We start from the raw sequence: 25,599 nt of genomic DNA, 5'->3' as shown, positions 1-25,599 counted from the left end.
AGAATCCTTGCATTCCTGGAATAAACCCCACTTGATCATGGTGTATGATCCTTTTAATGTGCTGTTGGATTCTGTTTGCTAGTATTTTGTTGAGGATTTTTGCATCTATGTTCATCAGTGATATTGGCCTGTAGTTTTCTTTCTTTGTGACATCCTTGCCTGGTTTTGGTATCAAGGTGATGGTGGCCTCGTAGAATGAGTTTGGGAGTGTCCCTTCCTCTGAAATTGTTTGGAAGAGTTTGAGAAGGATGGGTGTTAGCTCTTCTCTAAATGTTTGATAGAATTCGCCTGTGAAGCCATCTGGTCCTGGGCTTTTGTTTGATGGAAGATTTTTAATCACAGTTTCAATTTCAGTGCTTGTGATTGGTCTATTCATATTTTCTATTTCTTCCTGAGTCAGTCTTGGCAGGTTGTGCATTTCTAAGAATTTGTCCATTTCTTCCAGGTTGTCCATTTTGTTGGCATAGAGTTGCTTGTAGTAATCTCTCATGATCTTTTGTATTTCTGCAGTGTCAGTTGTTACTTCTCCTTTTTCATTTCTAATTCTATTGATTTGAGTCTTCTCCCTTCTTTTCTTGATGAGTCTGGCTAATGGTTTGTCAATTTTGTTTATCTTCTCAAAGAACCAGCTTTTAGTTTTATTGATCTTTGCTATCGTTTCCTTCATTTCTTTTTCATTTATTTCTGATCTGATCTTTATGATTTCTTTCCTTCTGCTAGCTTTGGGGGTTTTTTGTTCTTCTTTCTCTAATTGCTTTAGGTGCAGGGTCAGGCTGTTTACTCGAAATGTTTCCTGTTTCTTAAGGTGGGATTGTATTGCTATAAACTTCCCCCTTAGAACTGCTTTTGCTGCATCCCATAGGTTTTGGGTTGTCGTGTCTCCATTGTCATTTGTTTCTAGGTATTTTTTAATTTCCTCTCTGATTTCTTCAGTTATCACTTCGTTATTGAGTAGTGTATTGTTTAGCCTCCATGTGTTTGTATTATTTACAGATCTTTTCCTGTAATTGATGTCTAGTCTCATAGCATTGTGGTTGGAAAAGATACTTGATACAATTTCAATTTTCTTAAATTTACCAAGGCTTGATTTGTGACCCAAGATATGATCTATCCTGGAGAATGTTCCATGAGCACTTGAGAAAAATGTGTATTCTGTTGTTTTTGGATGAAATGTCCTATAAATATCAACTAAGTCCATCTTGTTTAATGTATCATTTAAAGCTTGTGTTTCCTTATTTATTTTCATTTTGGATGATCTGTCCATTGGTGAAAGTGGTGTTAAAGTCCCCTACTATGATTGTGTTACTGTCGATTTCCCCTTTTATGGCTGTTAGCATTTGCCTTATGTATTGAGGTGCTCCTATGTTGGGTGCATAAATATTTACAATTGTTATATCTTCTTCTTGGATCGATCCCTTGATCATTATGTAGTGTCCTTCTTTGTCTCTTCTAATAGTCTTTATTTTAAAGTCTATTTTGTCTGATATAAGAATTGCTACTCCAGCTTTCTTTTGATTTCCATTTGCATGGAATATCTTTTTCCATCCCCTTACTTTCAATCTGTATGTGTCTTTAGGTCTGAAGTGGGTCTCTTGTAGACAGCATATACATGGGTCTTGTTTTTGTATCCATTCAGCCAGTCTGTGTCTTTTGGTGGGAGCATTTAGTCCATTTACATTTAAGGTAATTATTGATATGTATGTTCCTATTCCCATTTCCTTAATTGCTTTGGGTTCATTATTGTAGGTATATTCCTTCTGTTGTGTTTCTTGCCTAGAGAAGTTCCTTTAGCATTTGTTGTAAAGCTGGTTTGGTGGTGCTGAACTCTCTCAGCTTTTGCTTGTCTGTAAAGGTTTTAATTTCTCCATCAAATCTGAATGAGATCCTTGCTGGGTAGAGTAATCTTGGCTGCAGGTTTCTCTCCTTCATCACTTTAATTATGTCCTGCCACTCCCTTCTGGCTTGTAGAGTTTCTGCTGAGAGATCAGCTGTTAACCTGATGGGGATTCCCTTGTGTGTTATTTGTTGTTTTTCCCTTGCTGCTTTTAATATGATTTCTTTGTGTTTAATTTTTGACAGTTTGATTAATATGTGTCTTGGTGTATTTCTCCTTGGATTTATTCTGTATGGGACTCTCTGTGCCTCCTGGACTTGATTAACTATTTCCTTTCCCATATTGGGGAAGTTTTCAACTATAATCTCTTCAAATATTTTCTCAGTCCCTTTCTTTTTCTCTTCTTCTTCTGGAACCCCTATAATTCGAATGTTGGTGCGTTTAATGTTGTCCCAGAGGTCTCTGAGACTGTCCTCTGTTCTTTTCATTCCTTTTTCTTTATTTTGCTCTGCATCAGTTATTTCCACTATTTTATCTTCCACCTCACTTATCCGTTCTTCTGCCTCAGTTATTCTGCTATTGATCCCATCTAGAGTATTTTTTATTTCATGTATTGTGTTTTTAATCGATGCTTGATTCATCTTTAGTTCTTCTAGGTCCTTGTTAACTGTTTCTTGCATTTTGTCTATTCTATTTCCAAGATTTTGGATCATCTTTACCATCATTATTCTGAATTCTTTTTCAGGTAGACTGCCTATTACCTCTTCATTTGTTAGGTCTGGTAGGTTTTTATCTTGCTCCTTCACCTGCTGTGTGTTTTTCTGTCTTCTCATTTTGCTTATGTTACTGTGTTTGGGATCTCCTTTTTGCAGGCTGCAGATTCGTAGTTCCCGTTGTTTTTCGTGTCTGACCCCAGTGGCTAAGGTTGTTTCAATAGGTTGTATAGGCTTCCTGGTGGGGGGGACTAATGCCTGTGTTCTGGTGGTTGAGGCTCGATCTTGTCTTTCTGGTGGACAGGTCCACGTCTGGTGGTGTGTTTTGGGGTGCCTATGGCCTTATTATGTTTTTAGGTAGCTTCTCTGCTAATGGGTGGGGTTGTGTTCCTGCCTTGCTAGTTGCTTGGCATAGGGTGACCAGCACTGTAGCTTGCTGGTCGTTGACTGAAGCTGGGTGCTGGTGTTGGGATGGAGATCTCTGGGAGATTTTCGCTGCTTGATATTATGTGGAGCTGGGAGGTCTCTTGTGGACCCGTGTCCTGAAGTTGGCTCTCCCACTTCAGAGGCACAGCACTGGCTCCTGGCTGCAGCACCAAGAGCCTTTCATCCACCCAGCTCAGAATAACAGGGAGAAAAAGCAGAAAGAAAGAATTAGTAGAAGAAAGAAAGAGAGAGGGAAAGAAAGGAAGAAGGGAAGAAAGGAAGGAAGGAAGGAAGAAAGAAAGAAAGGAGGGTGGGAGTGAGGAAGGATGGAAAGAAAGAAGGAAAGAAAGGAGGGAGGGAGGGAGCAATGAAAGCAAAAGGAAGAGTGAATGGAAGAAGGGAGGGAGGGAGGGAGGAAGGAAAGAAAGAAAGAAAGACAGGAGGGAGGGAGGGAGGAAGGAAAGAAAAAGAAAGTGGAAAGAAGAAGGGTGGGAGGGAGGGAGGAAAGAAAAAGAAGGAAAGGAAGAGCGGAGGGAGGGAGGGAGGAAGGGAAGGTAGGAAAAAAAGAAAGAGCAGGTAAAGTAAAATAGAATAAAGTATGAAATATAGTAGCGTTATTAAAATTAGAAAGTAATTATTGAAAAGAAAAAAAAAAAAACGGACCGATAGAACCCTGGGACATATGGTGGAAGCAAAGCTATACAGAGACAATCTTACACAGAAGATTACACATACACATTCACAAAAAGAGAGCAGGGGGAAAAATCAAAAATCTTGCTCTCCAAGCCCACCTCCTCAATTTGGGATAATTCGTTGTAAAAAGAGGAAAAGGGCAAGAAGTCTGAAATCTTGCTCTCTAAGTCCACCTCCTTACTTTGGAATAATTCATTGTAAAAAGAGGAAAAGGGGGGAAAGTCTTAAATCTTGTCCTCAAAGTCCACTTCCTCAATTTGGGATGATTCGCTGTCCACTCATGCACTCCACAGACGCAGGGCACATCAAATGGACCGTGGAGCTTTAATCCGCTGCCTCCGAGGCTGCACAGAGAGATTTCCCTGACTCTGCTCTCACAGCTCCCGGGTCTCAGCCCTGGACCTGGCCCCGCCTCTGTGCGTAGGTCGCCGGAGGGCGTCCGTTCTTCGCTCAGACAGGACGGGTTTAAAGGAGCCGCTGATTCGGGGGCTCTGGCTCACTCATGCAGAGGGGAGGGAGGGGCGCGCAGTTTGGGGCGGGCCTGCGGCGGCAGAGGCCAGCGTGACGTTGCAGCAGCCCGTGGCGCTCCGTGCGCTTTCCCGGGAGAGCCGTCCCCGGGTCTCGGGACCCCGGCAGTGGCAGGGTGCACAGGTCCCCCGGAAGGCGGGGCGGACAGTGACCCGCGCTCGCACACAGGCCCCGCGGCTGCGGCGGCGGCGGGCGGCGGCAGGCGGCGGCGGTGGCGGGCCGCGGCGGCGGCGGTGGCGGCGGGCGGCGGCGGGCGGTGGGCGGCGGCGGGCGGTGGGCGGCGGCGGCGGCGGCCCACGCCCGTCTCCGAGGTCCACGCCTTACCCGCGGCTCGCGCCTGTCTCCGGCGCTTCCCTAAAGCAGCCCTTTTAATGCCCTCTCCTCGCACACCAGGAAACGAAAGTGAAAGTGAAAAAAGACTCTTGCCTCTTCAGCAACTCCAGACCCTTTCCCCAGACTCCCTCCGGGCTAGCCGTGGTGCACTAACCCCTTCAGGCTCTCTTCCTGCCGCCAGCCCCAGTCCTCTCCCTGCGCTCCGACTGAAAGCCGATACCCAAGCCTCAGCTCCCAGCCCCGCCCGCCACGGCGGCCGAGCAGACAAGCCTCTCGGGCTGGTGTGTGCCTGAAGGCACCGATCCTCTGTGCCGGAATCTCTCCGCTTTGCCCTCCACACCCCTGTTGCTGTGCTCTCCTCCGCTACTCCGAAGCTTTCCCCCTCCGCCACCTGCAGTCTCCGCCCGCGAAGGGGCTTGTAGTGTGTAGAAACCTTCCCTCCTTCACGGCTCCCTCCCACTGGTGCAGGTCCCGTCCCTATCCTATTGTCTCTGTTTATTCTTTTTTTTCTTTTGCCCTACCCAGGTATGTGGGGAGTTTCTTGCCTTTTAGGGGGTCTGAGGTCTTCTGTCAGCGTTCAGTAGGTGTTCTGTAGGAGTTGTTCCACGTGTAGATGAATTTCTGATGTATCTGTGGGGAGGAAGGTGATCTCCGCGTCTTACTCTTCCGCCATCTTCCTCCGGGGCCGGAACAGTTTCTTTTTCAGACTATTTGTTTCTTAAGACTGCATATGAATTGATAGAAAGATAGCGAATATTTGACATACTGTCTTGATTATGTCAGTAAACCTAAAATTAATGCTTAAGGGAATGTCAGGTTTTTAAGAATGTATCTCTGAAGAGTGTTAACATAAAATACATTCATTCTAAGATTATCTGTATTTTTGATGGTTTCCCTTACTGTTCAAAATTCATTTCTATTTTATGAATTTTTAGCCCTGTTGTTACATTTATCGTTCTTTTCAGAAAGTGACAACCTTTTTATTTAGCCTTAACAGAAACTTTGCAATTCTAAAATTTTTATGTATATATTTAGAGCCTAATATCCAACCTTTGTAAATCCTTGCAGTTTCTGAGGAGTTTTTCCCTAAGGTCTCACACCTTCTTTTAATGACCCTATTGAAGATAGTTTTGTTTGTGATTTGAATAGGTAAATAGCCCCATTTAGTTGCAATTCTGTTTGAACAGGAATTGCACTATAATTGCTCATGTGTCAGATAATTAAATCCTTTCTTTCTTTTTCAATGCTGAGCTTTCAGCCCTTTCTTTCCACAGTGATACCTTGTTGAATGCATCACAGTATCTTGCAGGGAATGAATTAGCTGCTGTGAGTTTTCTCCCTTTTTATAGATTCCATTAACAGTTTCATGTGGATTTCATAGCAAAGGTGGCTCTTTCTTGCTTTGGCTCTGAGGGTCTTTGCTTGTGTCATAAAGCAGCCAGCTGTGATTCCTTGCAGGTTTGGTTGGTTCTTTTATTTACGTGCTTTGGTTTAGGCTCTGGCCTTTAGAAGCTTTGGTAGAACACATTATCTGCTATAAAAGTCACCACATTTGGTCTGCTGAAAATGGCTTGAGGCTTTATGAATGGCCAGTACATGTTGATATAGAATTAGGGAAAATCCATGAATTTCATAAGGCTTATAGAAGTGAATATAGGGTGGATTTGCAGATATTGTGTTCTACAGGCACTGACTTCTTTAATCTTCACAGTAACCCGGACAGGTAGGTACCATGATTATCTATCTTTGCATGGAGACCTCACATACTATATTGCAGAAGAATCAAGGGCAAGGTAAGCTCATTGAGTAATCAAAATGATCAAAAACATCTGCCGTTGGGATTTTCCTGAATAGAGTTATCTACCAAGAATAAACGTTAAAATGAATGGTATGCAAATACCTATACTAGCAAAAAAATACCAGATTAATGATATCGAATGTTTTGAATATCTTGCGCATTTGACATAATGAACTTTTTCCACCTCAAGTGAGAACGTGGGTTTTACATTTAGTTTATGTTAACTGTCAATCAGCTCTTCAGCTCAATATGGGAGATTCTAAAGCAGCGATTTTAATAGCAAAACAAGTCATGTGATTGTCTATAACAATTCTGATTAAGGTCAGATGTACTCTTGCTATATCTACTACCCCCATAATGATGAATATCCTGCTCACCATTTTATAGTTGCATGTAGTTCTTTATGAAGTAAGAAATAGTCAGTTTAATTCTGTGACTCAAATTACAGACAGGGTTAGAGCTTGTCAACTGTTTAGATAAGCTTGATCCACAGTCTGTAAGGCCCTTGGAAGCTGGCCTACTGGAAGGGGAAGGGAAGGGAATGGTGGGTCTTTAAAAGTGACCCCACCCCTGCCAAGTGTGTTTATGAAAATGTGTGTGGCTTGACTCATGGTTTCTGAGTCCCAGGGCCATGCTCCTTTGTCCCAGCCTGAAATTGCTTACCTTGACTTTGCTTCCCGAGGATCACAGCCTTTCCCCAATTCTTGTGTAGCTCTGGATACGGGACTTGTAATTCCGCCCTCACTCCTTGGTCAGCCTGTCAGCAGTTTCTGGCTTCACCTCTCTGAGCTCAGTGTTGAAAGGAGAGACTCCACCCTCTGTGTGGCCCAAGTTTGACGAGAAGGAGGAATAGTGCAGGAGACGGGTTCTCGAGTAAGAGAAGCCTGGGATGAAATCTGGGCGCTCCGTTTCGTAGCTGTGACATTTCAGGGCATATTACGTAATCTTCCTGAGACTGAGTTCCTTCATTTTAGAAATAGGAATAATCATATCCACCTCTTCGGATTGTGGCAAAGGTTAACAAACACGGTAAAACTAGTTATCACAAAATCATTATTATCATTTTCCTCTTCACCCAGATTTATTCCACCCAGGCCTAAACCCTTGTAACACAACTCAAGATTGTATGTCTTTAAATATAACATGACTTAGATTATGCTACCAGAATATATATGTGCAAAATGTCTGTTCGGGCATAGCTGGCTTTTCTAGAGGCGGAGGGTAGGATTCACTAATAGAAGACAGTGAATGGCTTCAGCCACCCCCTCTTCCTCTCATCGCCGCTTCTCTGAACCATCAGGCTCAGGACAGCTATGCCAGGATGAGGGCTACTCACTCAGTCCAGCAGGAAATAGTTTTGCATCTGGGAACTCACAAAGTTTGCATTTTTGTTCACCTGAGACTCCCATGCACTGGAATTCACTGGCCTCAACACAGTTCACTCACACTCCTATGGTTGTACCAGAATAAAATTGCTTCAGAGATCTTGGGGAGGGGGCAGAGGGGAGGGGTGTTCATCTCAGAGTTGGTCCACAGGATCTTTTGTCTTTCTTCAATCAAGTAACTGATTGTCTTGAGGAAACTATTTGGTTGTCTTTTGCATCATACCTCTGACTCTTTGGAAAACATTTTTCAGGTTTTCTTAAAACTCTAGGCATTTTCTCTTTAATAGCCTTTAAGAACTTTGGTTTTCAATGTTTTGGGCAATTCAGTTCCATATATAGGATATCTAAGCTTGGTCTGTTTCCTGACTCTGCTTATCATTTGTGGTGAGATATATATTTTAGAAACCATGATTTATATATATATATATATTTTTTAGTGCATATATCCTTCAGAAGTTTCTTATAGATGAAAGAGTATACTTGTGGATTGGTTGCTAGAAGATCTTAGATTTTTTGAAGACGAATGGTGTTAATTTATGCACTATTTGGCATAAATTTGCATAATGACTTCAAGTAGTCCTAACTTCAACTGTAGAAAACGAAATTAATTAGTATGACCCGTGGCATTTTATTTCAGACATAAAATCCAGAGCATGCAATGTGAAATATATAATGGATTTCTCAACCAATTACTTTTTTACAATAGATCTTTATTGGAGTATAATTGCTTCACAATACTGTGTTAGTTTCAGTTGTACACCAAGGCAAATCAGCCATATGCATACACATGTCCCCATGTCCCCTCCCTCTTGAGCCTCCCTCCCATCCTCTCTATCCCACCCCTCTAGGTCATCACAGAGCACCGAGCTGATCTCCCTGTGCTATATGCTGCTTCCCACTAGCTAACTGTTTTACATTCGGTAGTGTATATATGTCGATGCTACTCTCACTTTGCCCCAGCTTCCCCCTCTCCACCCCAAGTCCTCAAGTCCATACTCTATGTCTACATCTTTATTCCTGCCCTGCCACTAGGTTTTTCAGTACCATTTTTTGTTTTTTAGATTCCACATATATGTGTTAGCATACAGTATTTGTTTTTCTCTTTCTGACTTACTTCACTCTGTATGACAGACTCTAGGTCCATCCACCTCACTACAAATAACTCAATTTTGTTTCTTTTTATGGCTGAGTAATATTCCATTGTATATATGTGCCACATCTCCTTTATCCATTCATCTGTCGATGGACATTTAGGTTGGTTCCATGTCCTGGCTATTGTAAATAGTGCTGCAATGAACATTGTGATACATGTCTCTTTTTGAATTATGGTTTTCTCAGGGTATATGCCCAGTAGTGGGATTGATGGGTCATACGGTAATTCTATTTGTAGTTTTTTAAGGAACCTCCATACTGTTTTCCATAGTGGTTGTATCAATTTACATTTCCACCAACAGTGCAAGAGGGTTCCCTTTTCACCACACCCTTTCCAGCATTTATTGTTTCTAAATTTTTTGATAATGGCCATTCTGACCAGCGTGAGATGATACCTCATTGTAGTGTTTTGTTTATTTGTTTGTTTTGCGGTACACGGGCCTCTCACTGTTGTGGCCTCTCCCGTTGCGGAGCAACAGGCTCCGGACGTGCAGGCTCAGCGGCCATGGCTCATGGGCCCAGCCGCTCCGCGGCATGTGGGATCCTCCCGGACTGGGGCACGAACCCATGTCCCCTACATCGGCAGGCAGACTCCCAACCACTGCGCCACCAGGGAAGCCCCTCATTGTAGATTTGACTTGCATTTCTCTAATAATTAGTGATGCTGAGCATCTTTTCATGTGCCTCTTGGCCATCTGTATGTCTTCCTTGGTGAAATGTCTATTTAGGTCTTCCGCCCATTTTTTAAGTGGATTGTTTGTTTTTTGATATTGAGCTCATGAGATGTTTGTATATTTTGGAGATTAATCCTTTGTCTATTGTTTCATTTGCAAATGTTTTCTCCCATTCCGAGGGTTGTCTTTATCTTGTTTATGGTTTCCTTTGCTGTGCAAAAGCTTTTAAATTTAATTAAGTCCTATTTATTTTTGTTTTTATTTCTGTTACTCTAGGAGGTGGGTCAAAAAAGATCTTGCTGTGGTTTATGTCAGAGTGTTTTTCCTTTGTTTTCCCGTAAGAGTTTTATAGTGTCTGGTCTTACATTTAGGTCTTTAATCCATTTGGAGTTTATTTTTGTGTATGGTGTTAGGTAGTGTTATAATTTCATTCTTTTACATGTAGCTGTCCAGTTTTCCCAGCACCACTTATTGAAGAAGCTGTCTTTTCTCCATTGTACGTTCTTGCCTGCTTTATCATAAATTAGGTCACCATATGTGTGTGGGTTTATCTCTGGGCTTTCTATCCTGTACCATTGATCTATCTATATTTCTGTTTTTGTGCCAGTACCATACTGTCTTGATTACTGTAGCTTTCTGGTATAGTTTGCGGTCTGGGAGCCTGATTCCTCCAACTCCATTTTTCTTTCTCAAGATTACTTCTGCTGTTTGGGGTCTTTTGTTTTTCCATACAACTTGTGAAATTTTTTGTTCTAATTCTGTGAAGAATGCCATTGATAGTTTGATAGGGAATGCACTGAATCTGTAGATTGCCTTGGGTAGTATAGTCATTTTCACAATTTTGATTCTTCCAATCCAGGAACATGGCATATTTCTCCATCTGTTTATGTCATCTTTGATTTCTTTCATCAGTGTTTTATAGTTTTCTGAGTACAAGTCTTTCGCCTCCTTAGGCAGGTTTATTCCAAGGTATTTTATTCTTTTTGTTGCAGTGGTAAATGGTAGTATTTCCTTAATTTCTCTTTCTGATTTTTCATTGTCGGTGTATAGGAATGCCAGAGATTTCTGTGCATTAATTTTGTATCCTGCAACCTTCCCAAATTCATTGATTAGTCCTAGTAGTTTTCTGAAGGCATCTTTAGGATTTTCTATGTATAGTATCATGTCATCAGCAAACAGTGACAGTTTTACTTCTTTTCCCATTTGTATTCTTTTATTTCTTTTTCTTCTCTTATTTCTGTGGCTAGGACTTCCAAACTATGTTGAATAAGAGTGGTGAGAGTAGACATCCTTGTCTTGTTCCTGATCTTAGTGGAAATGCTTTCAGTTTTTCACCATTGAGCATGATGCTTGCTGTGGGTTTGTCATATATGGCCTTTATTATGTTGAGGTAGGTTCCCTCTATGCCCATTTTCTGGAGTTTTTATCATAAATGGGTGTTGAATTTTGTCAAAAGCTTTTTCTGCATCTATTGAGATGATCGTATGCTTTTTATCCTTCAGTTTGTTAATATTGTGTATCACATTGATTGATTTGTGTATATTGAAGAATCCTTGCATCCCTGGGGCAAATCCCACTTGATCATGGTGTATGATCCTTTTAATGTGTTGTTGGATTCTGTTTGCTACTATTTTGTTCAGGATTTTTATATCTATGTTCATCAGTGATACTGGTCTATAATTTTATTTTTTTGTGATATCGTTTTCTGGTTTTGGTAGCAGGGTGATGGTGGCTTTGTAGAATGGATTTTTGAGAGTGTTTTTCCCTCTGCAATTTTTTGGAAGAGTTTGAGAAGGATCAGTGTTAGCTCTTCTCTAAATGTTTGATAGAATTTGCCTGTGAAGCCATCTGGTCCTGGACTTTTGTTTGTTGGAAGATTTTTAATTACAGTTTCAATTTCATTACTTGTGATAGGTCTGTTTATATTTTCTAATTCTTTCTGGTTCAGTCTTGAAAAATTGTACCTTTCTAAGAATTTGTCCATTTCTTCATGGTTGTCCATTTTATTGGCATATAGCTGTTTGTAATAGTCTCTTATAATCCTTTGTATTTCTGCGGTGTCAGTTGTGATTTCTCCTTTCTCCTTTTTCATTTCTAATTTTATTGGTTTGTGTCCTCTCCCTTTTTTTCTTGATGAGTCTGGCTAAGGGTTTTTCAATTTTGTTTATCTTCTCAAAGAAACAGCTTTTAGTTTTATTGGTCTTTGCTATTGTTTTCTTTGTTTCTATTTCATTTATTTCTGCTCTGATCTTTATGATTTCTTTCCTTCTACTGACTTTGGGTTTTCTTTGTTCTTCTTTCTGTAGTTGTTTTAAGTGTAGGGTTAGATTGTTTATTTGAGATTTTTCTTGTTTCTTGAGATGAAATTGAATTGCTGTAAACTTCCCTCTTAGAACTGCTTTTGCTGTGTCCCATAGGTTTTGGGTCATCATGTTTTCATTGTCATTTGTTTCTATGTAGTTTTTTTTTCTTCTTTGATTTCTTCAGTGATTTCTTGGTTACTTAGTAGCACACTGTTTAGCCTCCTTGTATTCGTGTTTTTTACAGTTTTTTTTCCTTGTAATTGATTTCCAATCTCATAGTGTTGTAGTCAGAAAAGATGCTTGATATGATTTCAGTTTTCTTAACTTTTCTGAGGCTTGATTTGCGACCAAGGATGTGATCTATCCTGGAGAATGTTCCATGGGCACTTGAGAAGAAAGTGTATTCTGCCACTTTTAGGTGGAATATTCTATAAATATCAATTAAATCTATCTGGTCTGTTGTGTCATTTAAAGCTTGTGTCTCCTTATTTATTTTCTGTTTGGATGATCTGTCCATTGGTGTAAGTGGGGTGTTAAAGCCCCCTACTATTATTGTGTTACTGTCAATTTCTCCTTTCATGGTTGTTAGCATTTGCCTTATGTATTCAGGTGCTCCTATGTTGGGTGCATAAACATTTATAATTGTTATAGTTTCTTCTTGGATTGATCCTTTGATCATTATGTAGTGCCCCTCCTTATCTCTTTTAATAGTTTTAAATTTAAAGTCTATTTTATCTGATATGAATATTGCTACTCCAGCTTTCTTTTGAATTCCATTTGCATGGAATATCTTTTTCCGTCCCTTCACTTTCAGTCTGTATGTGTCCCTAGGTCTGAAGTGGGTCCCTTTTAGACAGCATATATATGTATGTTCCTGTTACCATTTCCTTAATTGTTTTGGGTTTGTTTTTGTGGGTCTTTTTCTTCTCTTGTGTTTCCTGCCTAGAGAAGTTTCTTTAGCATTTGTTGTAAAGCTGGTTTGGTGGTGCTAAATTTCCTAGCTTTTGCTTGTCTGAAAAGCTTTTGATTTCTCCGTTGAATCTGAATGAGATCCTTGCTGGGTAGAGTAATCTTGGTTGTAGGTTTTTCTCTTTCATCACGTTAAGTATATTCTGCCACTCCCTTCTGCCCTGCAGAGTTTCTGCTGAAAAATCAGCTCATAACCTGATGGGGATTCCTTTGTATGTTATTTGTTGTTTTCCCTTGCTGCTTTTAATATTTTTTCTTTGAATTTAATTTTTGTTAGTTTGATTAATATGTGTCTTGGTGTGTTTTTCCTAGGGTTTATCCTGTATGGGACTCTCTGTGCTTCCTGGACTTGGGTGACTATTTCCTTTCCCACGTTAAGGAAGTTTTCAACTATAATCTCTTCAAATATTTTCTCAGACCCTTTCTTTTTCTCTTCTTCTTCTGGGACCCCTATAATTCAAATGTTGTTGCATTTAGTGTTATCCCAGAGGCCTCTGAGACTGTCCTCAATTCTTTTCATTCTTTTTTCTTTATTCTGATCCTCGGCAGTTATTTCCACCATTTTGTCTTCCAGATTACTTATTTGTTCTTCTGCCTCAGTTATTCTGTTATTGATTTCTTCTAGTGTATTTTTCATTTCAGTTATTGTGTTGTTCATCTCTGTTTGTTTGTTCTTTAGTTCTTCTAGATCTTTGTTAAACATTTCTTATATTTTCTCAATCCGTGTCTCCATTCTGTTACAGAGATTCTGGATCATCTTTACTATCATTACTCTGAATTCTTTTTCAGGTTGATTGCCTATTTCCTCTTCATTTATTTGGTCTTATAGCTTTTTACTTTGCTCCTTCATCTGTGACATATTTTTTTGCCATCTCTCTTTTTTTTTTTTTATGAGTGGGATTGTGTTCCTGTCTTACTGGTTCTTTGGCTTGAGGCTTCCAACACTGGAGTTTGTAGGCTGTTGGGTAGAGCTGGGTCTTGGTGCTGAGATGAGGAACTATGTGAGACCTCATTCTGAAGAATATTCCCTGGGGTCTGAGGTTCTCTGTTAGTCCAGTGGTTCAGACTCAGAGCTCCCACCGCAGGAACTTCGGCCCAACCCCCGGCTCGTGAACCAAAATCCCACAAGCTGCATGGGGTGCTGGTTCACTTGGGGGTTCCTCCCATCTCCTTGGGTGTCAGGATCCCCCACCAGTGGCCGGCAAGCGCCCTAGTTTTGAGGAGATGCTAACTCGGCATCTTCCCACACCACCCTCATCTCAACCAATTAATTTAATTGCATTCTGGATTATGAGGCATTTAAACAAACAGAAATAGGGAAAGGAGGTTAATGGATGCCAGGGTGAAGCCTGAGAGGGAAACCAGGGCAGGGCTCATGTTTCGGCTGGGAAGAAGTAATTGGTAGTATAATCCTCAGGGCTGAGGATTGCCAGTCAACTCCTCAATTTCTTTTGTATTTCTTTACCTAAATTTGTCAAAGCTTTTCATTTTCTTAGTCTGTTAGGGCTGCTGTAATAAAATGCCATGGCCTGGTGACTTAAACCATAGAGATCTATTTTCTCTCCGTTCCGGAGTCTGCAAAGTCCATGATCAAGGTGCTGGCTGATTTGGTTTCTGGTGAGAGCTCTCTTCCTGCCTTGTAGACTGCTGCGTTCATACTGTGTCCTCAAAGGGGGAGAGAGAGTGAGCTTGAGAGTGCTCTATGGTGTCTCTTCTTATAAGAACACTAATCCCATCATGAGGGTCCCACCCTCATGACCGCATCTAACCATAATTAGCTCCTGAAGAAGGCCCATCTCCAGATACCATCACATTGGGGATTAGGGCTTCAACATATGAATTTGGGGGACACCCAAACATTTAGTCTATTACAATCATGTTAGCCCAAATTTCAAACATGTTGAAACTCAAGTGCTTTTTAGAGGGTTAACCCTTTAATTAATTATTAGTCATTTATACCAAAGTACCAAGAAGGATCTGAGAGTATGTTTTGATAGGAGGGTCAGAGAAGTGATTAAGAAAGCTAAGATAAGAAAGGTAGGATATAGAATAAAGGAAATAAATTTGTCCTCAGTCAACCGAGGAATACTACTGCTAGGAATTAGGAAGCACATTGAATCCAACTAGGTAGGGGTAAAGAGAAAAGTGGTTTTGTTTGTTGGATGTATGTGCTACTCATGGGAAGGTTAAAACATGGATGGTTTTGAAATATATTGAATCTGGTACTAAGGACATTCAGCTTTTTGGTTCCACAGAGAACAAAACTCTAATGCTCACTAACCACATATGGTTATTTAAACTTTAAATTAATCAAATAAGATAAAAACTCAGTTGCTCAGTCACGCCGGCCACATTTCAAGTACTCGATATGACATGTGGCTCGTGGCTCCTGCATTGGACATGCAGAAAGGTCTGTTGGACATTGCTTCTCTAGAGACTTCTGAGGCCCAGATAAGGCAGAGAGATCATCCTGCTGCTTGTTATATAAACACACATGCAAACAAGTACACATGCCATGACAAGCCATAGGGTTATGACTGCTCAATATGCCGTGTCCATTGCTTGAGATGGATCGCAGCAGTAGGTGTCATTTGGGGGCTTTTGATGGCTTCTCTACTGTTTTCCCTCACTTTCCTATTTGATGCTAAGTTATACTTTTGTCTAATTCACAGAGAACATCAGAGAATATTCAGTGAACTTTAGCACCACTATCATTAAAATCAGTTGCCACAGATAGGTTGTATTTCTTATTTTCAATTCTGAAATACTATACATATATACACACACATATATGTGTATATATACACACACACATACATACACACATAAACACACACATACATGTTCTGTTCATAAATGTTGTTCATACATATATATACACACACCTATACCCCTATATATATATATACACACATACATATATGCACATATGTATGTATATAAGATGATTAGTAGTAAAATGGACATTCATGTACCTCCCACCCAGATTAAGAAACAGAACAAGTATCTCCCCTTATCCCTCTCCTACTAAGATAACCCCAGTATACAGATTTTTGTACTTTCCATTCTCTTCATAGGTATATATTTGTCACCAATATATGCATCCCTAATTCAGATAGAGTGGCTTTGAAACACCAAGTAGCAGTCCTAAACCTCCCTCTGCAAGGAAGCGATGATGCTTTCACTTTTAGTTGAAGGCTTTCGAGAGAGCTGAAAAGAGTCTCAGGATTACTGTCTGGCTTTGGCTTCCCTGAGAGTGCCCATGAGCCCATTCTATGAGGATTTAGTGGACAAGGTCATGACTGCTTTCTAGAAAGCATTTGGCAGGGTGTTAAGGTGGGTTCTAGCTATCAAGTGGAATTATGGTTAGAGGGGATGGACTTCTTTGAATTTTTCTGCCTCACCATGACCTAACTCTTTCTCTCAAGAACAGGTTAAGGCAGAGCACATCTGGGGGTGATTGTAAGAAACTGGTTCAGACTCAGACATTCTATCCTTTGGTTGAAAAATAACTCTCCAGTGTTGATGAGACTCAATGTTGACAGCTCTATACATCTCTGCCTATTGAGTCAGAGTGCCCCAATATATCTGTCACCCTAGACTCTTCTAGCCCAATCCCCTTAGAGGGTTTTTAAAAAAAATCTTTTCTTTGTTGGATTCCCCATTTGTTATATCCCCTGCATTCCTCATTCTTGTTGCAAACTCAACTTTTGTTGGTGCATATTCTGCAGTAACTTTTTAGTAGAGGGTGTGTCCTTTATTCAATCCTTGGACTAGTTTGATAGTTTGGATTATTTGTAAAAGTCTTATAATTCTGAATGCATTGTTTCATTGGTTCTCTGACTGTACAGTTAGTTGCCTTTGAGAAGTTTAAAACAGTCTAATCCCTGATCCTTTCTTTGCCATCTAGTTTTTCCTATTTGGAAACTTGTAGACTCTTCTCTTTGTTCCCAATATTCTTAAACTTCAAAATAAAATGTCTCCCTATTGTTCTTTTGTTATTGTACTTGTTGGGCTATTTCAAGTGGGAAACTGATGTTCTTCAGTTCTAAGAAATAGTCTTGATTTTTTGTTTGTTTCTGATAATTACTCCTCTCTATTTTTCTCTGGTTTTTAGAACTCCTGTTATTGGAATGTTGGACCACTGGACCAGTCCTATTGTTCTTACCTTTTCCCTCCTATTTTATGCCTGTTTTTATTTTTGCTCTTCTTTTGTGGAGATTTCCTCAACTTCATCTTCTAACCTTTCTATTAAACTCTATTCTATCAAATTTCAAGGACTTGTTTGTTCTCTGAATGATGCTTCTTTCCCTTTTTCTTTTTCATATTCTTCATCTTTTAATACAATCATGTTTATATTTCATGGATGGAATATTTTCTCTTAACTCTGAGGATTCCCCAGAAAAGAGTCTTCAGATCTCTTTCTAAGAAGGTAGGGTTCTGGCTGCCAGCTTTTGGAGAGTCTAGTGAGAGAAGAAAGTTGGGGATCTCTGCATTCTGTAGATGATCAGTTAATCCCCATTTTTTTGTGAAGTAACTCCACCTACCAAGAGTGGGTGGTGGAATCTAGTGATTTAATATCCAGTGCTTCTTATTTTAGCTGCAACTGATGTTGCCAGTTTGCACATCTTCCGAGGGTTTTGAAGTGTAAATTAGTTCTTATCCATCCCCACCCATAGTCTAGGATTAGACTCTATAGGGGCTCTGAGTCAGTTACCACTTTTTCATATGCTTTATTCATTACCATTTTCTCCTCACTGTTTCTCCTCTTTTTTTGTTGGTTTATGTCTTTTTAAAATTCATGTGCTGTAATTTAGTAGCATTTCTGGTGCAAGAGAAGTAAGTATGTGTTAAATCTGCCTTCTTAATCTAGAAACCAGCTTGTTCTTTATTGCTTAGTTAGAACTTGTGAACTCCGTTTGACCCCTGCAATAAAAGTTCCATTATGTACTATAGGTTGAGTATTGGCTGATGCTTATTTGAGTCAAATAAAATCTCTAAGGCTAAAATCAGATGAATCATCAAGATCAGGAATAGTAATGCTAATGCTTGGGTGATAAGTAGTCTCACTGCTCCCAATTAAGATTAAGGAAACTGCAGTGAGGTTTGGCAGTTGGTCGTCAGCAGTGTAAAAGGAAGGTGGTAATTTTCCACAAGTTTCTGGTTTCTCTTCACCATGTAAAGTCTCAAATGGAAGTGTCATATTACAATATTTTTGTACTACAGTTATCTTTACCCTCGAAGAAAGAGTAGATGTTAGTTTTAAGTAAACAGGATATAACTTATGGAACTACTACCAGCTAATCCTTGTAGTATGATAAATTGAAAGATAGATGATTGGATATATCCATTTTCTAGCTCAAGATGCTCAAAAGTTAGTAAAGGGAGTGAGGGAATACTAACATTGATGTTCTGGTTATTCATTTTTAAATATAGTATTGTATTTAATCTTCACAAAATCCTAGAAGATACCTATTCTAAATACTATAGCCTTCAATCCAGGGATCAAAGGAATTGAGGAAGTTGCAAGACCAAACAGCAAACATGAGTAATTTGTAAGACCAAAGCCGCACTGGGATTTGAATCCAAGAGAAAATGACTGTAAATTCTTTCTGTACCTTCATAGGATAAATTTGACAACAGTTGTCAGTAATCATGCTATGAAATTGTGGTATAGGATGCCATTTTTTTTTTACCCCAACTGAATAGCTAATATCAATCAAATACACCATTTCTCTTAATCACCTTCTTGAGGAATAAGCAAAGTTGCTGATTTTATACCCTTAGTAGAAATTAATGACACATCTTTGAAAACTTTTTCCTAGACATTCATTATTTTAGGTCTGGAATATCCAATCTCTAATTGTAGTTTAAAATATCTGCTACCAAGTATATTGGATTTATGGCCAGACTAACTTCAAGCATTGATAGTCAGAGGTGTTGACCAAATTCCTGCATTTCCATATAATGTGTCTCCTCATTTAAGTAAATAGGTAAATATTAATGAAATTTTATTTCTCTACATTTGCACATTTGAGATTAAGAGAAAGATTCTAACATGGATTCTCATGATAATTATAGCTGTATTCTATTTCCACAACCTTTGATTTACTTTCTAGGCTAAAATTCTAGGTTTTCCTCATCATTCCTCAAGTATTAGAAATCCTTATTCTTCTCTTACCTAAGTAGGTCACCTTATTTGGACCTATTTAATAGTCTAGCTGAGGATGATTACTTTAGTCACTACTGTTAGGGATCTCTTTATTGAATTTCCCTTTCATTCCTTTCAAAGATGCATGATTACCATACTGAAGACCTTTTGGATATTTCTGTATATATTCAAAAAAGGAGAAAAAATATTTTTCCAGATTATTATTCCCCCAAACATGTGGTACTTACATGGTTCCTCACCCTTTTGCTTGCTGTCCTCTTGCTTAGCTTCTGGAAGAATAGGCAAAGGCAAGCTCCAACCCAATGCACACTCTCTACTCCTGCTCCAAACCCTTCTTCTTTGTCTATCCTGGAAAGTAGACTTAGCTCTTAAAGACACACTTTCTCTTTCTCACTTGAACAGGCCCTAAGCCTGTCTTCCTCCTCCCCACTCCCCACCTTTTTTTTTTTTAAACAAACTTTTATTGAATATCTACCAGACACTGGGGTTGTAAAAGGAAATAAGTCTTATTCCTGTGGTGAGAGAGTCCATACTGATTCATAGGCTTACGTAGTTCTGAAAGATGATGGATGCCTTCCAGCTTATGTTTGAAGCGCTTCGGGAACCTAAAGGTATGAGGTAGTGGTATTGATCTCCCTAGTGGAACCAATCTAGGAGGTAATGTTGAGAAGCAAACTCTATATCTTTTTCTCTAGACAACTCTTGCTTCTCTAAGAGACCAGTGGGGCTCCATATCCTTCAGAGAGCCTAAAATCTACCCTCCAGGCAAGACTTAGTCCCTCTCTCCTATAGTTTTCAAGTGATTAAGTTCATACATTTACCATAGCCTATGTTCCATTTATTATTTTTTATATGTGTGTCTTTTCTACAACTTGGTGATTTTCCCATGCATTTAAATCTATTTTATTCTCTGTATAATTCATTTTTAAAGCCCTAGCACTTTGCATTTTCAGACCTATTTATTGATGATGAGGCTTTAAAAATTCAATGAATGAAAGATTTTTTAAAATCTTTAGTGGACACAACTGTCCTGTTATCTCCTTGTTAATCTCTAGTTGGTTGCTTCAAGATTTTGAAATATTTTTTAAATCATGGGTTTAATAGTATAACTGAATTTTTAAAGTGAGAAATGTACACATATATTCTTTTTTGAAGTTTTGGGAAGGAGACTGTTTTCAGTCTTTCAGGAATCTCGTGGTTATATCTGAAGTAGGAGTTTCTATCCACTAAAACCATTGTATGACATTTACCACCACCTAAAAAAGGTATTTAAGGCATGTAACAGCTTCTCCTCATTGTTTTCTGAAGCCCTGCTGCTACCACATTTACACCGACAGTCTTTAAAATCAGTTGGATTTTTAAGCTATGAACCTTCTAGAAGTTTTTTTTTTTTTTTTTAATGTTTCTTGCCTATTTCATTCTGGCGTTGGCCACCAGGTAACAACAGTGCCTTGAGTAGCTTGAATCTCTTAAATAGGGAACTGTTGCAAAGTGACATAAAGATTAAGCCCCATGCATTTAAGAGGGAAAGGGGTAAGTGTCCAGAGTCATGATTTTTAAATTCCTCTCTGGTACTTTGGCTCTTGCAAATGCAGGCATAAATTAGCAGCTGGCTGTGAACAGCCTCTGGCCCTGTCAGTCTACTGTTTCCATGACATTATACCTCTTATCGGGGCCACTAAGACAAAATGAAATGAAGGCTGGCCAGGTGGCAAGGGGCAACATGGATCATGCAAGGAAAGAATATGAAAACTGCATAAGTAAAGAGACTGAGCTCATAGAAGAGGTGCCGGGAGATAGTGAAATATAAAAAAAAACCCAATTATATTTATGAGAGGTCTTTTTTAACCATAAAAAATGCATTTATACCAAAATAGAAAAATCAAATATGTTATTTTAGACTTTTCTCTTTCCTTCACCCTTAGCCATCCCTCTGGGTATTCTAGTTGTGCGCGGAGACTGTGATTTGGAGACTTGCCGTATGTACATAGATCGCCTGCAGGAGGTGAGTTTCTTTAGCCAATAATTTATTCTGCTCAGTTTTCCATTTTTGTCAGTAATTACCAGCCATCTATATTTACTTCTAAGATGATGCATTTCGGGAGGAAATGGAAATAGGGTGGCCTTGTCTTTCTTGTCTCTTAAGCATACACTGCATCTTCTCCCTCCCCATCCCCACTGCTGTTTTTCCTCCTTGGGTGGTTGGAGTGGGAAAGGTTGATTGGGTTAAGTACAGCACCATGTTGCTCCAGTGTGATCCATAACTATAGCCTGGAACTCCTTGTCTTGCCAGACAGCTCACCTGTGTTTTTTGAACTATACAGAATTTCAAAGGGCACTGATAAATAATAAAGGAAAACAGATTTGGCATTACTTAATGTTTTGCATCTAGTACAGACTTCTGTCAGAGACAGCTAGATTTGTTTTTAAATGTAACTTCTACAAGAAAGAAAAACCTATATTTCAGAAGAATTTGTATCAGAACACAAAGGAATAATCTATTATTTTTTTTTCTCAATCTGGTCTTACCATAGAGAAAGAGAAAGGAGGAGGTCTCATATGTGACATTCCCATGAACTTGAACTGCACCAGCAAAGCCAGGAGAACCCAGATCCATCACTGCAGTGGTCATGGGTTGTTTTTGCAAAATTTCAAGGGAGAGTATTCAGTGTCTTGTTCTACAAATGGCAAAAAGCATAAACAGCCACTTCTTTGTCTTTGTTTCTTGGTGAAAGATGCACATTAGAATCACTTTTCTGGGATGTGGTCTAGACGTTTATATTTTTAAAGCTGTTGCTTGTGATTTTGATAAATACCCCAAGATGAGCAACTCTCTTCCAGACAACACATTATACATAAGTAAATATCACAAATAAAGAAGATATATAATGTTTAAAATCCCTTCAAATTGTAGCTACTTAGCTTTGAACATTAGAGTCTGTTTCTCTTGGTGGAAATAAACTCAGGTAGGAGGCATAAAGGAATGTAAAAATTACTAATTTTTCTCTTCAGCATTGTGAAGGATAGAGATGGAACTGGGAATGTAGAATATTTTGAGATAGTTGCCAAACTGTGAATACTAATAAGGGTGAGAGAAGAAAAGTCAACAAAGTTTATACTTGTGGCTTCATTTGGCTATTTTTACTGAAGATAAATTTAATGTGTTAAAATTTGTGAACCTTTTAATATGTGACTCAGGTCCAAATCAATCCTAGAACATATAGTAACTCATTTTTTCAAAATAATGTTGGTCTTTTATCGTGGAACTTCCCTCAAAAAGAACCTGCAATAAAAAAAGTGACTCATAACTGATACCAAGCTTTTTTTCTTTTTTAAACACTTGGGTAATTTAAGATTCCACAGTAGCAAAATATATGACTGATGAATTGATTTTGTTGAAAATTAACTTACTGTTTTGCTTATCACACCGATATTCAACAACTAAAAGTAGGATTCTTAAAAAAAAAAAAAAAAAAAAAGGAAAGAGCAAGCACAAATAAAGAGGAAAAGTTTTAAACTTGGGCTCAGAGAGTAAGTTGATAAAGCCTGTGGGAAGCAGGTACCCAGGTAGCCAGGATTGCTGACATCTATAAATAGAATCACTATGCTCGTTAACAAGGAAGCCTGCAGGACATGACAGTGGTGACAATTTAGTTATAAAACTTTATAAAGGGAGCCTGGCTCTCAGAAGCTTCCAGTAAAGCCTCATTAATTTCAACCCTGTTAATTTGCACTTCGTGATAATGCAGAGGTGGACAGTGATTTTTTCTTTTCAGTCTGTGAAATCCTGTGTTTGCCAAGCAACTTATCAGTATAAACACAATTATCATGACAGTATGTTTTTGGTCTTAGATAAATAAATTCTTCCTAAGTGCCTAAGGGGACTTAAGTAGCTTACTGCACAAACCAAAAGTCCAGGTGCAAGTTAAATAGGGCCCCCATTTATTACAACAAAATTGCCTGTCTTTTACTTTTGGTCTTCTCTATCCTTGAAATTATATCACTTACCTCTAAACGCTATTTAGGATTTATAAGTTTCAATAGCTAAATAGCCTTTCTTCTCTTAGTCCAACTGGGTGTGCTTTTATTATTTTTGGCATTATCTTCTTTGTTTAACCTTGGGGGACTGGGGAGAGTAAGATGCTTTCCAGATGGGCTTAATAATATAAAATTGGGCGTTTAGTTGATGGAGTTGAGGCAGCTTGTTCAAACTAATCTTAAGGTGTATGGTTTTTTGTTTTTTGTTTTTTCTATTTTCTTATTAGGACCTGCAGTCAGTTTCTTCTGGCTCCCAGAGAGTTCATTACCAGGTAACATATAATTGACTCTCCTTGTTTCTTACATTCCATCCAAAAGAAGTCCATCTTTCAATTAATGTCTCATTTGGATTAGAGTCCACATCCTCCGTAGGGATGGAGTTCACTCCAAGAACCAAGATGAAGTTGGCATTCTGATTATTTTGCATTTTCCTGCAAAATGGACGGTCCTAGTCTAGTGCAAACTTGGGCTGTGGCTGTTCTCCCAGATCATTGAGAAAAGATTATAAAATGAAGTGCTTTCAGTGCCAAATACTAGAAAACTCAACTCCAACTAGCTTGACAGGGAGTCTGTTGGTTCACATCAGCACAAAGTTCAGATGCAGGGTGGATTTTGTGTACCATTTGGCCATGGTTCATAGTCCATTCTTTTGTTGTTTTTTCTGCTCTGTTCTCCTCTTTTTGTCACATTTCACCTCTGCACAAGATGTTTTCCTGGTCCAAGATGGCTGCCAGTAGCAACCGGGGCTGTGTGTTTCTCATTCACCTCCAGGAAAGTAAATTCCCTGCTTCTGTAACCATGAAACCAACTTTCTAAAAGGCAATCTATTTGTCCCATCCTGATCTCTTGGACAGGATCCAATAAACCCAGCCTGCCTCTCTCTAATAACCCACATCCAGTTCCTGGGAGAACGCTCAGTTACCCTTTGCCCCAACACTCTTTGGGAGTGCAGTCTCTTCCCCACTTTCCCACCCTTACTGTGCGGTACAAGCCTCTCCAGCCATCCTCTTCCCATTAGATTTCCCAGGCATGATTTAGATACCAGTGCACACCATCACCCCCAACTGTAAGGGGCGCATGCAAAGCTGTCTGAGTTGTCCCATAAAAGCCCTTCTCTCTGAGAAGCCCAGTACCCTTGCTGGCTAGGAGGGGTGTGTGGGAGTCACAGCATGCTAATGACACCCTCCAAATAAATCTTCCCCTAGACCCTCTATACCTCCCTCCATGTGGGGGAAGGACTTAAAATGTCTAAATCTGGTAGCACCTCACTTTGGGTTTTGGTGTCTATTACACTACACCTGAAACTCCTAGTTAAGCATCCTTTTGCCAAAACAGCAGAAAAACAACTATTAAAAAAAAAAAACTCTGTGCCTTGTAGCCTCTAGGTGACTTTCTTCCCCTGCCAGTCGATAGCCTGTACCCTCAGTCAAAGCAGCCTAATTATCCTGAGGCTGGATGACATAAATGGCCTTGGTGTTCTTGTTTGTATGTTTATTGCTCAAAGTACCCCACTATTCCAGAGTCCTGTCTTCCATCTGGCTGCAATAGAAAGGATGATAATTCACTTAGGGTGTGTTTACAATAAGAAAATAAAGTCTACTTCTTGGACTGTTTTTCTACCAACCATTAGAAGACAAATTTGTACTTTATTTTTTGGATAGAACACAACATTTCTTGTATCCATTATTTGCATATTTACCTGGAGTCACTATCTAGGTGTCATTTTATTTTTTAAAGTATAGTATTTTTAAAGTCAGAGCTGATTTCCACCCTTTAAGGATTGGCACTGGTAGCTATAAGATTTTAAGAGTCTTCTTTTTTAGAATTTTTAATTTTTACACATGGACATTTTAAACCTTTGCAGTTAAACCGAAGTATCTAAAACATTTATTCTGATTAGTTTTATAAAACTGATCCATTTATTATCGTGGTTTATTCAATGTAGTCATTTTGGCATAAGTTTTGATATATGGATATTTTATACCATGTTTTCTTTATGCCATGTTTGTACATATCCACAGATATCAGGGGATGGTTGAGACTCTAGAATATGATAAGAATATTTATTTTATTGATTATTTGTTAATAAAAACATGCAGAAGGATTAATCATACTTATCCATATCAAAATCTTTCTGTTTTTTGTTTATTTGCAGTAAGGTCAAACCCTGGTGTCAAAACTGCTGCATTATAAATGTCACTTCAAAAGTGACATTTATCGTATGTGGTCAGTGCACAAAAGGTTTGTGCACTGACCACATAGGATAACCAATGCAGCGATCAAAGTTGAGTTTCAGGAGTGTTACTTCACCCCACACCCCTCCTTGAAGAATTATAACAAGCAGGAGCCTTTTGGGTATTAAGAGAAGGTTGGAATAAGAGGTCTAAGGACACCCCAGAACTGCGCATTAAGCAGGAAGTTTAACTGAGGGAGACGGTGTTTGAGTTAACGTGGCCTGAGAATAGGGAGAGGGTAGTGAGGAAATTTCCTAAGCAGAGCGACAGAGAGCTGGTTGAGGTAAGGAGTGAAGGGGTATAAACTTTCCCATTTGGCTGGGATCTTGGGCAGACAGGACAAGGAA

The 25,599-nt window shown here is 39.3% G+C and overlaps 1 protein-coding gene across 2 annotated transcripts in view; it reads left to right on the top strand.

Moving 5' to 3' along the window:
- The window catches only part of DGKI (diacylglycerol kinase iota), a 466,299-nt gene that overhangs the window by 356,260 nt on the left and 84,440 nt on the right, over window positions 1-25,599 (top strand). For both annotated transcript variants that reach the window (XM_060107765.1, XM_060107764.1), the window contains 2 exons: window positions 20,906-20,985; window positions 23,246-23,290. In XM_060107765.1, coding sequence (XP_059963748.1) covers window positions 20,906-20,985; window positions 23,246-23,290 — 125 coding nt within the window. The remainder of the gene's footprint in view (window positions 1-20,905; window positions 20,986-23,245; window positions 23,291-25,599) is intronic.

This window comes from Mesoplodon densirostris, chromosome 9 (assembly GCF_025265405.1).
Source record: "Mesoplodon densirostris isolate mMesDen1 chromosome 9, mMesDen1 primary haplotype, whole genome shotgun sequence".
Taxonomy (NCBI): domain Eukaryota; kingdom Metazoa; phylum Chordata; class Mammalia; order Artiodactyla; family Ziphiidae; genus Mesoplodon; species Mesoplodon densirostris.
The sequence above is the reverse complement of the archived record's forward strand: the minus strand, read 5'-3'. Positions and strand labels throughout refer to the sequence as shown.